Source organism: Oncorhynchus nerka, linkage group LG18, assembly GCF_034236695.1.
Source record: "Oncorhynchus nerka isolate Pitt River linkage group LG18, Oner_Uvic_2.0, whole genome shotgun sequence".
In the NCBI taxonomy this organism is placed as follows: Eukaryota; Metazoa; Chordata; class Actinopteri; order Salmoniformes; family Salmonidae; genus Oncorhynchus; species Oncorhynchus nerka.
This window is the reverse complement of record NC_088413.1, coordinates 26,067,753-26,083,122: the sequence shown is the minus strand read 5'-3', so window position 1 is coordinate 26,083,122 and position 15,370 is coordinate 26,067,753. Positions and strand designations below refer to the sequence as shown.

Below are 15,370 nucleotides of genomic sequence, written 5' to 3'. Positions count from 1 at the left end.
GATAAACTTGGGTTGTGCACTGTCCTGGTTTATACTCTGTTCCCTAAAAATATTTACAAAGTGAGATTTCCCACACAAAGCAGAAAGAAATGCAGCCTCTGTTTATGGTAATTGTCTCTGGCCCTAATTAATTTGTTGCCTGACTATGAATGGCCATGGGAGTAGTGAGGGGTTGATGGTGATGTGTGTGTGTGTGTGTGAGACGGGACGGGGTGGGGGTCTGTGTGTCTGCTGCTCTGTGGAACAGTCTGTCCGTACATCCATCTCTCTGTCTGTGTGTGACGAGGGCTTGAGGAATGAGGGGGAGACGTGCGCTGGCAGACAGGGCGGTGACCCCACTACTCTGGAGGAGATGGGACCCTGCTGAGAGAGGCCTGAGGCCTGCGACTCAACTGCTCAATCACCCTGACTCAACCCTTCAGTCAGTGGGGCTGACACAGAGGCCACGGCCCTGACACAACCATCACCCAGCGGTTAATGAGAACCTTACGGCCAGAGGAGAGATGGACGGACTTGACTAACACACAGATGTGTGTGACGTTGTAGCCATTAAGCAATAGTTAGAGGACATATGAAAAGTTAAAAGAACAGGTGAGGAAGAGCTAGCCTGATGACTCACAGTGAATTCTTCTGCTCTGTCATTCACTACATACTTTAGTCTGAGACTACCATCATTGAAGTTGTTTGTGATGACGAGGGGCAGGAGGGGTGTTGTACAAAATAAAGAAATCAGCGATTGGATCATCTCTAACCAATCGGAGTATCGAAGCCAATGATGAATTTTCAAACTGCCGCTTTACCCACGTGTGTTCTGGCTCTGGCCCAACCCATGGGGTTTCTGGACCAATCAGACGCATTCGGTAAAGGGTAGGGGATGTACTCAGATACAGACTCATTGCGGAGAAGAAACTAGCGTCCGTGGGTGTGGCGTAGCATCTTGCCGGAGCAAAGAGTCTGGGAAGTCAGGCAAAGGAAAAGCTGCACCGGGACATAAATTACAAAGACATTTCAGATGTCACTATGTTTTGAATGATTGAACCAGCAAGATGAACCACAAGCAGTTGTGGCACACGCCTACACACACACACACACCACGCACACACACACACACGCGCACATACACATACACGCACACACACACACACACACACACACACACACACACACACACACACACACACACACACACACACACACACACTTGTATTAAACCATATGTTCAGACTCTTTGCTATCTGTTGCATCAAAGCTAAAGCCAGCCAAATACTTTCCATGGGTTGCAGTAGCCGCCAAAACACAAAATACTAGACTGCAGTTTGAATTACATTTAGGTAGGCAATATGAAAATGTATACTGTAACAACTGGGCCATGTTTCCTAGCAGACCTACCTGGGACTAACCGAAAGGGATTTGGAACAAAAACATCCTGACGTGAGAAGCTGGATGGCTGCATTATGATTATGACTCACTGCTGGTAATCAGATCCCAGACAAAAGGGGACGTTTTCAATTTGGGTTTTGATAGAAAAGAACAAGAGAGAGCCAGACTACGAGGAAATATTACTCTGAAATGAGACCTTGAAAACGATTCCCCGGGACAACAAAACTCAGTTGGGTTCCCAAACCGTGACCTTTGTGTAACTGGGATGAAAAAGGAAACAATTCAAACCACCTAACTGTCTTCTTCTCTTCCTCCGAAGCGGCTGCTTCATTCCCTTTTCCGTTGTAAAACAACCCCGCACAAAGAGTCCACGTAAACCAAGGTTTCACAATGGAACCTCAAGCTCCTGGGAAAACCACCACAGCACAGACGTCTGGCGAAAGGTTCAGACTTCCACTGTACTATCAAACCAATCTCCCCTTGTACGGAGAGGACCACCTTGAGAGTAACAATTTCCATAATGGTGAATAAAAACGGTGTCCACTTCCCTTCATCTAAATAAGAGCTCCCATTTATTTATCTCTCCGAGGCTCATATCAACCTTTTTGTTTGAACTATAAAAGTTGAATATAAGTGGAGATAAAGCAACACTTCAGACTAGTTGCCTCTGATGATAAGTCCGTGTTTACAGAGTATTAACAGAGAATTGACGCTGCCACATTTGCCGCCCCAACAAGAATTCAGAGCATAAACCAGACAGCGTAGTTAATAAGGAAAGGTACAAATTGCTTAGAGAAGGTACTGACATTGCTTAGATTTTAACCTGTGTCAACAGAAATCTCACCCACCGTGTATATGAATAAGTATTTACACAAGTATTTGCTAACAAAGCCATTTCAGAAGACCAGAACTGTTTGACTTTTCTCCTTTCCAGGAACAGCAACAAACCGGTCCAGGAACATTAAAACCATTAACGAATGTATGCTGTTTACGTTCAGGGTCTCTTTGAATATCTACCAAGAGGTGTTCAGTCCAAAGCCAATGCTTTGTTAGGGACCAGTTAAAAAGTTACGAAACCCATCAAGACAAAGCCAATACCTGATTGAGAGAGGAACACTCATTAGACTGAACCCTCTACCTGATAGAGAGAGGAACACTCATTAGACTGAACCCTCTACCTGATAGAGAGAGGAACACTCATTAGACTGAACCTTCTACCTGATAGAGAGAGGAACACTCATTAGACTGAACCCTCTACCTGATAGAGAGAGGAACACTCATTAGACTGAACCCTCTACCTGATAGAGAGAGGAACACTCATTAGACTGAACCCTCTGCCTAATGAAGAGAGGAACTCTTGATAGACTCAACCCTCTCCCTGATAGAGAGAGGAACACTCATTAGACTGAACCCTCTACCCGATGGAGAAAGGAACACTCATTAGACTGAACCCTCTACCTGATAGAGAGAGGAACACTCATTAGACTGAACCCTCTACCTAATGAAGAGAGGAACTCTTGATAGACTCAACCCTCTACCTGATGAAAAGAGGAACACTCAATAGACTGAACCCTCTATCTGATAGAGAGAGGAACACTCATTAGACTGAACCCTCTACCTGATGAATAGAGGAACACTCATTAGACTGAACCCTCTACCTGATGAAGAGAGGAACACTCATTAGACTGAACCCTCTACCTGATAGAGAGAGGAACACTCATTAGACTGAACCCTCTACCTAATGAAGAGAGGAACTCTCGATAGACTGAACCCTCTACCTGATTGAGAGAGGAACACTCATTAGACTGAACCCTCTACCTGATAGAGAGAGAAACACTCATTAGACTGAACCCTCTACCTACCTGATAGAGAGAGGAACCCTCGATAGACTGAACCCTCTACCTGATGAAAAGAGGAACACTCAATAGACTGAACCCTCTATCTGATAGAGAGAGGAACACTCATTAGACTGAACCCTCTACCTGATGAATAGAGGAACACTCATTAGACTGAACCCTCTACCTGATGAATAGAGGAACACTCATTAGACTAAACCCTCTACCTGATGAAGAGAGGAACACTCATTAGACTGAACCCTCTACCTAATGAAGAGAGGAACTCTCAATAGACTGAACCCTCTACCTGATGAAGAGAGGAACACTCATTAGACTGAACCCTCTACCTGATGAAGAGAGGAACACTCATTAGACTGAACCCTCTACCTGATGGAGAGAGGAACACTCGATAGACTGAACCCTCTACCTGATAGAGAGAGGAACACTCATTAGACTGAACACTACCTGATGGAGATAGGAACACTCATTAGACTGATACTTCTACCTGATGGAGAGCCTCAAAGGCCAAGCAGGAACAAATGGGCAGAGTAGAGCGGCGCGTGGGTACTGGAGAAGAGAAGAGAGGAGAGGAGAGGAGAGGAGAGGAGAGGAGAGGAGAGGAGAGAGGGAGCATTGACACGAAGTCAAGGACCACCATCAACGCAGCTGCTAGCCTGCTGCCCACACCACACCACACTTACCACTCTTCCCCTCCCATTAATTTGCAGTGCACTGATGCTAAACTGTAATGAATCTGCAATTTGCACACATATGTGAAGGAGGGATGGGGAGAAGGAGGGAGGGATGGGGCATACATGGTTCTACTTTGAGGCTGTTGTTAACCTCTACTGGAAACATTTACAATTAATTGGACCAAGAAAAGACATCCATCTGTTGCATGAACCCTTCGCTAGCCTGTAGGGATGTGGCACTTCCTGGGATGGGGAGTTTGAACAAGAGAGACAAAAAGATACAAGGCATTATGCGAGAGACGTGTATTTCTTTCAAGTAACACTATGAAATCGGGAACTATTCTACCTGTGGTTACTCAGTTTCTCTAGAACTGTCGGGATCATAGTTAGAAGAGAAATGTGGTGCCTCCCGAGTGGCACAGTGGTCTAAGGTACTGCATCGACCGGCCCGGTCGGTTTGGCCCACCACGGGTCAGGTCAGACAACAGCCTATGGGGTCATTGTTTGTGAACTTCCCTGTTGGACAAAATCACTGATCAGCCCCTTCTACAGTAGGTTTGTTTTCCTGTAAGGAACACTGCTGCTACGGTTCATTTCCTTCTCTGAGGCCTCTCTGCTACAATATGTCCCTGACATGGTGGTGGTGGTGGTGGTGGTGGGGGGGGGGGGTCGAGGCATCGAGTGTCATGTAAACAGTCTCAGGACCACTCGACTTGCGCAACAACCCGGGGGTGTCTCGTGCCACCGACCAGCGGGCTGCATGCGGAGCCCCTGGGTGGCTTCAGTTACTCAAGGCCCTGTGTGTACTTTAGCTTAAGCATCCCCAGACTCATCAGGGCTAAGGACATTCTGCTGGGGTGGTACAGGGCAGAGAGAGCAGGGTGGGAAGGACAGGGCAGGGGGGAGCTGGTGGGAAGGCAGTGTGGTCCCGGGTGTGATGGTTGAAGCACAGTGATTTAGAGGCTGTTGATTCCGGGCAGGCGGCCCAAGCTGCCGCCACTGACCCACGGTGGATGAGTCCCGCCGCCGCGTAAGTCACTCCACTTAAAACGTCCTCATGTGTTTAGATCCGTTCAAGTGGGAACGCACACAAACACACGCACACACACACACACACACACACACACACACACACACACACACACACACACACACACACACACAACACACACTGCTGTAAATGTTCTACGAGATCAGAGTTTTCTTTCTTTCTTCTCCGCCTCCAGCTAAAGCGTTCATAAACAGACGGTGAAAGCCTCATTAATCTGTTGTCAGGAATATTACTGGCATTGTGAACACGTTCCACGCTCTGTGTGTCCCGAAGCTTAGCGCAGCCAAACACTGGGTCATTAGAGCAGGTGTGAGAGTCACACTGGGCTTCTGTGTGATGGAAGGTAGGTAACGGAGAGAGGAGATGAATGAAAGATGTGGCTTTCTCATTACCAGCCATACTGAGATGGAATGATAGAACAGCCAGTCAGCCTGACATTTTAAATGTCAACGGTCACTTTTTTACTTCAAACTTACTTAACACTTCACTTCACTAGACACCTCGACTTCAAAACACAAAGAACACAGCAAACCACCTGAGTTCACTCGCTGGCACCATCCACTCCTACAACAAGAAAAGCAAAAAGACTTGTGGCACTATCCAACTACATATGTTTATGATAATGACGAACAGAGAGCAGCGAGATTCATCACAAGACGAATACAGCTGACACTCATACGTACAGCCACACAGAGAGAGGAGAAGGATTGTTCTAGTCATAGCATGTGTTGCTGCATCTGTTTCTCATTGTGCTTACAGTTCACACTGGGATTCAGTCTATGATGATGACTACAACACCTCTAACTGGTGGCCCCACACACACACACACACGCACGCATGCACGCACGCACACACACACACACACACACACACACACACACACACACACACACACACACACACACACACACACACACACACACACTGCAGCCCCTGAGATGAACCCAGCTTGGGCTGGATGGGACCCACAGCTAAGAGTTAGCCACCAGAGAGGCTTTAGGAGTAGTAACGAGCTGTGAGGTGTGAGGCTAGCGGTGCCTGGAAGAGGGATGGGGAGTGAGTGAGGTGTGAGGCTAGCGGTGCCTGGAAGAGGGATGGGGAGTGAGTGAGGTGTGAGGCTAGCGGTGCCTGGAAGAGGGATGGGGAGTGAGTGAGGTGTGAGGCTAGCGGTGCCTGGAAGAGGGATGGGGAGTGAGTGAGGTGTAAGGCTAGCGGTGCCTGGAAGAGGGATGGGGAGTGAGTGAGGTGTGAGGCTAGCGGTGCCTGGAAGAGGGATGGGGAGTGAGTGAGGTGTGAGGCTAGCGGTGCCTGGAAGAGGGATGGGGAGTGAGTGAAAGCAGAGTCCTGTCTGTCATCAGGTCATGTTTCTCATTAGGGTGACCTACAGCAGGGCTGTGTTCAGTAGGGGAGTGGGAGGTAGTTTGAAGAGGAGGTAGGCTTTTACCTGAACGTGTCCAGATTAGGTAGCCTACTGTTCACTTAGGGTTTGAAGCGTTTTGAAACATTTTGAAACGGGGAGATTGTGGATACACAGACTTTAAAGGAATGTTTTGCAACTGTGTGCCCTACTGTCCACGACACAGAAACGAAAGCAATGCTATATCCCTGTGATGCAGAGGAAGAGGAGGAGGAGGAGGAAGAGGGGGGAGGAAGAGGAGGAGAAGGAGAAGGGAGAGGAGGAGGAGGAAGGGGAGGAGGAAGAGGAAGAGGAGGATGAAGAGGTAGAGGAGGAAGATGAAGAGGAAGAGGAGAGAAGGAAGAGGAGGGGGAGGAGGAGGAGGAGGAGGGGGGGGGGCATATTCGTAACCTGATGGGATGTTCTTTTCCTACCTCCGTCCATCTGCGGATCACATGCTGAATGAAACAAAGCGGACGAGAATTTCCCAACTGACCCTGCATTCTCATGGGTCAATATTTTGTTTATGAATGAATGTTGAACTTAAATCAAATGAATCTTTCCCATTTCATGTAAACATAAAAACACAAGCAATACGAACTGCATTAGACTGGGGTTTTCTTAACTATGGTATTCCCAAGTTGTTCCCGCTTATGGTTTCACCTCAAAACTATAAGTTAAAACAGCTTTATTTTTTACATTTGATTTAATTGAACCTTTATTTAACCAGGAAGGCCTCATTGAGATTATAAATCTATTTTTCAAGAGCGAGAGAGTCTTGGCCAAGATAGGCTGCACCAAGTCATAAAACAATTACAGACAGACAACATGAAAAACTATAGGTAATCTAGTAAAAAAACACAAGAGTATAAAAAAATCATAAAACAGCAAATTAAAAACATTGACAGGTCAGGGAGTCTCAAAAAACACCAATCGGGACAAGTTCTTCCAGTTTAAAAATATTTTGTAAGGCGTTCCAAGCCGATGCCGCAGAGTACATAAAAGCCCTCTTACCAAATTCAGTTCGGACATTTGGAACAGTTAGCAGGATAAAGTCCTGCGAATGAAGAGAGTGCCCAACACATTTCTGAACAATAAAAATGCCCAAATAAAATGGTAGGGCGACAGGCCTTCAGATAGATATACTAAGATGTTAGGGTGGGAGGCATCACAACAACAAAATAACAAGATAGTTGAACATGGCTGTTTGTATGTGTAGATCCAAGCCCCTTGCCACTCCGGGACACATTGTTAACTTATAGCTGTGGTCTGTCTTCCCCTCCCTACCCTGTGATTCTCTCTCTACTGCCTCTCTACACGTAGCCCCGGCGTCCCACAGCTGCATCCCACATGTTTTCACGCTGTTCAACAATGCGGCTGGATGTCATTCTGCTGTTTTCAGACCTGCTGTGGTGCTTCTTCTTCTTCTTCTTCTTCTTCTTCTTCTTCTTCTTCTTCTTCAACAACACACCAACCAGCCCCAAAAAATGTTCAGTGGGGTAACACAAAGTAATGCTGCGAGGACAGCTTCAGAATGCAGGGAAGGAAAAACGGGGGTAATTCTTCAGGTCAAATCTGGCAGGCAGGGGCTCTGCTCGGGTCATAGCAACACAGAGTCATTTCCGTAATTGCCCCACAGTCAAATCAGGCTGGATTCCTCAGGATCGCTCTAGATTCCTGTAGATAAGCAGCCTATTGGGCTCTGGTCAGTGCCGGCCTGGCTGCCGGACCCCCAAAGAAGAACAGGTGTGGTACTGGAAGTGATTTCCAGCTCCTCTGTGTGTTTCCACTGTTTTTGTTGTAGTAATTGCCACAGGACATTCCCCTTGCCTTTCGGATTGCTATCGTGTAATCTCTCTGAAGAGAGAGGCGAATGAAAGAGGATTTGTCCTGGGTTTGGCTTTGTCTTATCAGTGGTCTTCAGAGGAACAGCAATACCTTCGATTACAGACGTAGGGTAGGCAGCAAACGGCTGATGTTGGGGTAATACTGCCAAATCTACCTACTTTAAATATGGACTGATAGATCAATGTATCAATCAGGTGGGACCTCACTTCCAAATTCTAAATTGCTTCACAGCTGGAGGCCAGTTGTGCCAGCCATCTTCCTTGGCTACCAAAATTAGGCTCAAATCACTTCATCTGATGGCAAACGTTATCACTACACATCCAAGTAAATCTGACCAAATTATGAAAGACAAGCATCGTCATTTTTAATTCTGTAAAGTGAGTGTGGAAGAGGTGAAAAAATGATTGTTGTCTATCAACAATGGCAAGCCACCGGGGTCTGACAACTTGGATGGAAAATTACTGAGGATAATAGAAGACAATATTGCCACTCCTATTTGCCATATTTTCAATTTAAGCCGACTAGAAAGTTTGTGGCCTCAGGCTTGGAGAGAAGCAAAAGTCATTCCGCTACCTAAGAATAGTAAAGCCCCCCTTACTGGCTCAAATAGCTAACCAATCAGCCTGTTACCAACCCTCATTCAACTTTTGGAAAAAATTGTGTTTACATTTACATTTACATTTAAGTAATTTAGCAGACGCTCTTATCCAGAGCGACTTACAAATTGGTGCATTCACCTTATGACATCCAGTGGAACAGCCACTTTACAATAGTGCATCTAAATCTTTTAGGGGGGGGGGGGGTGAGAAGGATTACTTTATCCTATCCTAGGTATTCCTTAAAGAGGTGGGGTTTCAGGTGTCTCCGGAAGGTGGTGATTGACTCCGCTGTCCTGGCGTCGTGAGGGAGTTTGTTCCACCATTGGGGGCCAGAGCAGCGAACAGTTTTGACTGGGCTGAGCGGGAACTGTACTTCCTCAGTGGTAGGGAGGCGAGCAGGCCAGAGGTGGATGAACGCAGTGCCCTTGTTTGGGTGTAGGGCCTGATCAGAGCCTGGAGGTACTGAGGTGCCGTTCCCCTCACAGCTCCGTAGGCAAGCACCATGGTCTTGTTTGACCAGATACAATGCTATTTTACAGTAAACAAATTGACAACAAACTTTCAGCATGCTTAAAGGGAAGGACATTCATCAAGCACAGCACTTACACAAATGACTGATGATTGGCTGAGAAAAATTGATGATAAAAAGATTGTGGGGGCTGTTTTGTTAGACTTTATTGCAGCTTTTGACATTATTGATCATAGTTTGCTGCTGGAAAAACGTATGTGTTATGGTGTAATAGTATTGCTTCCGCCACTCTCCTTGCCTCTACCTGGGCTCGAAACCAGGGACCCTCTGCACACGTAGACAACAGCCACCCTCGAAGCACCGTTACCCATTGCTCCACAAAAGCCACGACCCTTGCAGAGCAAGGGGAACAACTACTTCAAGGTCTCAGAGCGAGTGACGTCACTGATTGAAACACTATTAGCGCGCACCTCTCTAACTAGCTAGCCATTTCACATTGATTACAATGGCTTTACACCCCCTGCTATTTTGTGGATAAAGAGTTACCTGTCTAAAAGGACACAGAGGGTGTTCTTTTTTTTAGCTCTTTTTTCTCCCCAATTTCGTGGTTTCCAATTGGTAGTACTGCATCGCCACAGGAGTCGCTAGTGCGCGATGAGACAAAGCTATCCCTGCCAGCCATACCCTCCCTAACCCGGACGACGCCATGCCAATTGTGCGCCGCCCCATGGGCCTCCCAGTCGCGGCCGGCTGCGACAGAGCTTGGACTCGAACCCAGAATCTCTGGTGGCACAGCTACCACTGCGCCACCCGAGACAGAGGGTGTTCTTTAATTGAAGCCTCTCCAACATAATCCAGGTAGAATCAAGAATTCCCCAAGGCAGCTGTCTAGGCCCATTACTTTTTCAATCTTTACTAACGACATGCCAATGTCATTGAGTGAAGCCAGTGTGTCTATGTATGCAGATGACTCAACACTATACATGTCAGCTACTACAGCGACTGAAATGACTGCAACACTTAACAAAGAGTTGCAGTTAGTTTCAGAGTGGGTGGCAAGGAATAAGTTAGTCCTAAATATTTATAAAACTAAAAGCATTGTATTTGGGACAAATCATTCACTATACCTTAAACCTCAGCTAAATCTTGGAATAAATTATGTGAAAATTGAGTAAATTGAGGTGACTAAACTGCTTGGAGTTACCCTGGATTGTAAACTGTCATGGTCAGAACATACTGACACAACAGTAGCTAAGATGGGGAGAAGTAAGTCCATGATAAGGTGCTGCTCTACCTTCTTGACAGTACTGTCAACAAGGCAGATCCTACAGGCTCTAGTTTTGTCGCACCTGGACTACTGTTCAGTCGTGTGGTCAGGTGCCACAAAAAGGGACTTAGGAAAATTGCAATTGGTTCAGAACAGGGCAGCACGGCTGGCCCTTGAATGTACACAGAGAGGTAATATTAACAATATGCATGTGAATCTCTCTTGGCTCAAAGTGGAGGAGAGACTGACTTCATCACTATTTGTATTTTTGTGAGGTATAGACATGTTGAATGCACTGAGCTGTCTGTTTGAACTACTGGTGCACAGCTCGGACACCCATGCATACCCCACAAGACATGCCACAAGAGGTCTCTTCACAGTCCCAGAGTCCAGAACAGACTATGAGAGGCGCACAGTACTACATAGAGCCATGACTACATGAAACTCTATTTCACATCAAGTAATTAATGCAAGCAGTAAAATTAGACTTAAAAAACAGATAAAAATACACCTTATAGAACAGCGGGAACTGTGAAGCAACACAAACATAGGCACAGACATATGCATACACACACACACACACATACACACACACACACACACACGATAACATACGATAACATACGCACTATACACACATGTACAATTATATTTTGTACTGTAGATATGTGGTAGTGGTGGAGTAGGGGCCTGAGGGCACACAGTGTGTTGTAGATATGTGGTAGTGGTGGAGTAGGGGCCTGAGGGCACACGGTGTGTTGTAGATATGTGGTAGTGGTGGAGTAGGGGCCTGAGGGCACACGGTGTGTTGTAGATATGTGGTAGTGGTGGAGTAGGGGCCTGAGGGCACACGGTGTGTTGTAGATATGTGGTAGTGGTGGAGTAGGGGCCTGAGGGCACACGGTGTGTTGTAGATATGTGGTAGTGGTGGAGTAGGGGCCTGAGGGCACACGGTGTGTTGTAGATATGTGGTAGTGGTGGAGTAGGGGCCTGAGGGCACACGGTGTGTTGTAGATATGTGGTAGTGGTGGAGTAGGGGCCTGAGGGCACACAGTGTGTTGTAGATATGTGGTAGTGGTGGAGTAGGGGCCTGAGGGCACACGGTGTGTTGTAGATATGTGGTAGTGGTGGAGTAGGGGCCTGAGGGCACACGGTGTGTTGTGAAATCTGTGAATGTATTGTTGTTTTTTTTATTGTAGAAACTGCCTTAATTTTGTTGGACCCCAGGAAGAGGGATCCATAATAAATACAAATACAAATAGTGTATGTTAATGTTTCAGATAATTGGTGGGGGGATTGGTGTGTTTACTTTAACATTTTTACTTTTACATTAACATATGTAACCTAGTGTTGGCTAATGCTTGCCATTATGTAGATCACATTCCCAAAATATATAATCAAGTGCTATAGATAGGGGATGCTGAACACACATGAAACGACATATGTAGAAGACTTTACAATCCTAGAAAGAATCACTTCTAGAATGTATTCTCAAGTGCACTTGACTTCTCAATCTCACCTCTTCAATTATTCTGTAGGCTATCACTGACGACAGCCCGTCCAGTGCTGACAGCCAGGTATTCATCGTTCCGTTCCACAGTAGCGTACAGCCAAGTGCGCGCACTCGTGCTGTCTTACGTCACTGTGCTCGCTCCTCTTCTCGCGCGCTGGTTAAAAAGAAGGAGGAAAGAGCAAGGGGAAACATGTGAGCGCTCTGAGGATCTAGTGAGAGACAATTTTGTGCTTACTTTTTTGACCCAATGCACTGTGCTGAAACGGATTTTAAATCAGAAGGAAGGACACAAATTAAGCTTACTGCAATTCTCAGAGTTTGCTTATTCTTTGCTTTGTTTTCTTTACGAGAGAAAAATGTGTATTTCTGGGGTATGCCATCATAACCAGCACTACCATTAATTTATTTTAAATAACATTTTTTTCTTTAGCAAATATTTAATTCTGATTACTTTATGCGTATACCTTTATTAAACTAAATTATTATAAACCTTTACCTGTGATACAGCATATAGGTCTATATAAATATAGATAATAGAGTATTTTGTAGGTTTGCACCGTTGCTTTCAACAGTGATTTCTCTCACATCTTTTGGTTCCAACGTTTTTTCAATATGAGGCATTTGAAATTTGTACTCGTGTTGGCTATTGCAGTCAACGTTTGGGAATGTGGGGATTCGAAATTTGGCGAGAAGGGGGAAATAAGCCCGAGGAGAAGGAGATGTTACGACGGGAGCATGCCCAAGCGACTGAAGAAGAGGGAAAGAAAACTGTCAGTGGACAGCGGTGCAAGCAGCGGGGAAGTTTGTCACAGGTTGTACCCTCGTGTGTCATGCTGCCCAACCAGGCGTGCTGCTTATCAGATAGTCCACCGGCGTGATGCCAGGGTATGTTGGGCTCGTTGCATTCTTTCATTGTGAGAGCTGTCTGTAGGCTAAAGCCAAACGCCCCGGGGAATGTATGTACTGCGTTGTGTGTCTTTTCGACTTGTTGTTGACAGTAGTAGAATAAACGATATATGAGATAGGTGGGACTGTGAGGGGAAAATTCAACTGTAGCCTACTTACAAATTCTGGCGTTGTCCTGCTACTCTATGCTGTTTTTGAGGTTTCTTTATCAGTCACATTAAATATGTAGAAAATCCACAAAACTGTAAAAACAAATGAACATTATTTATCAGCCAACTATGTTGTTTAAAAGTGGGAAATGATATAAGCCTCCTGATTGTTGGTCTCGAGCGTGTCCAACGCGTTACAGTGTTACCATGGTTATGTTATAACCTTTTACGTTCATCCCGGCGCTTCAAAATAACACCACAGGAGCGCAGTCCAAGGGAGTCAGCACCGTTGGCTATCGTTCAATTATACTAAGTTATTCTTTGCATCCCACACGGCGGTTATGCGCACGTGTGGCATGTTTGTCACCGCACTTAGAATGTATTTTGCAACAATGTTGCATGTTTTTATGTTTTTCTTCTTTCCAATCAGTTCCTGCACAGCATGTGCGCGTTTACTGTACATAGCCTACGCTGATGTCCGTTATAGACAAATTATTAATTATCGTCATGTTTAACTGCATGGATAAATCTTTAACACAGTCTTCATAGGCTACGTGGAGTTCACGGTAGAATTCGCCATATTCTCATGTAAACCGCTCCCAACGAATCGACATATGCGGCTGGGTGGTATCTCACTTTGTGTTGTGACAAAAACCATATTGCGTCATTTAATTTGCTCAAGTCATGCAAATAGGAGGAAAAACCTTGAACGGAACAAAAATAACTTCGACTTCTGCTCCTCCCTACTACACTGCCCACACACAGAGCTCTTTTTGCTTATGGCAATAATAACAACAACACCATTGTGTTTGTTAGTTTCACTAATTGGTGAAGCTGGAGAACATCGGTCTCCCCATTCAGTCCCTCGACTCTGTCCAAGTGTTAAGGCTGCTGAGAGGGTATTATTTGTCCTTCACTCCCCCCTCTCACACCCACCCCTCACTAACTTACACCTATTCCCAAAGGGCAAGTGTTTTGTTTAAGATTTTTAACACCAGTCTTAGTGTTGCCTACAGCACAGCCACTTTTCTCTATAGGGGCTATGTGTGGTGGTCTCTCTCTCTCTCTCTCTCTCTCTCTCTCTCCCTGTGATTCCTGATGGTGAGACCTTATGAGGCTTGTGCAGCCCACATTGTCTAAGATTGAATGACAAGCAAATGTTTTCAAGTGTGACCTTTGTGCATTGATATGTTTGTTCCGGCAATTTCTCTGACAAAAGCCATTGTGCCGATCCTATCAAAGAAATGAGTCCTCCTGTAACAGCTGCTCCTCTACAGTGAGCTACTTACACGTCTGGCTTTGTGATCACGTCTCTGCGAGGAGGACAACGACCACCATAAAGGAGCTTATGGAAATGCATTTTGCATTTGGGCTGTCCATGTGAACTGGCAATCTTGTGTTATTGATGTGTTACGACACATTTCCCCCCACATGCCAAGGTATGTCACACAGATGGATGTTGTGCGCGTGTGTGGGTCAGTTGTTTTACCTTCGGAGACTTGGGTCCCTTGCATTTCTGTTCCCCCAGTAATGCTATAATAGCGTTTGTACAGACCGGGATCGAGCCTCTGCTTTTGAGTGGCGAGTCGGTGGTGAAATTGTCCTGCTAAACACAACAAACAAAGGTCCTCTTGTTCTGGTTTGTGGTGATGGCAACATTGGAGCCCATCCCAGCAACATATGGGCACAGGGTATGGCAGAGAGCCCACAAATGCTCCTCTCCATGGAATGTGTGCCAGCCCATGGCACGCCGAATCAATGGGCAATTTAGAGCAGGAGGGCGGGCGGTTAGGCATGCCCACGGCGGTAGTACTCGCATATATTTGGAGGGGTTAGTACTAGTATTAGTATAGTAACATATACTGTTACCACTTAGCAGACACTGTTATCCAAAATGACTTCGAATACAGTGAGTGGATACGTTTTAGTATCTGTATACTGCAGGGATTAAACCCACGTCCCTGCCGTTGTTGGCGTCAATCTCTTACCAACTGAGCCACACCTGACCACTACAGTTACAGAGACCGAGAGTAAGTTAAAACACACAGACATGGACAACCAGGTTTCAGCCCAAGCTAAGCCTACCCTGCCTAATGCTGACCTGTCAACACTTCTAAAGGCTTTTAGCTGCTCTGCACTCTTTATTAGTATAGTATTAGTGTGAGTATATTTATTAGTATGTTTATTAGTATATTTATTGCTTGTTTATAGCCGGGTTTATCAACCTCTGTGTGTGCTTCTGGCAAGTTCTAATCACCCGTGTTT

General features: G+C 45.8%; 1 protein-coding gene across 1 annotated transcript in view; it reads left to right on the top strand.

Moving 5' to 3' along the window:
- Positions 1 to 12,234: 12,234 nt before the first annotated feature.
- Positions 12,235 to 15,370, top strand: part of LOC115124148 (hedgehog-interacting protein-like) — a 50,421-nt gene continuing 47,285 nt past the window's right edge. The window contains exon 1 of the mRNA XM_065003903.1: positions 12,235 to 12,935. Coding sequence (XP_064859975.1) covers positions 12,663 to 12,935 — 273 coding nt within the window. The 5' untranslated portion in view covers positions 12,235 to 12,662. The remainder of the gene's footprint in view (positions 12,936 to 15,370) is intronic.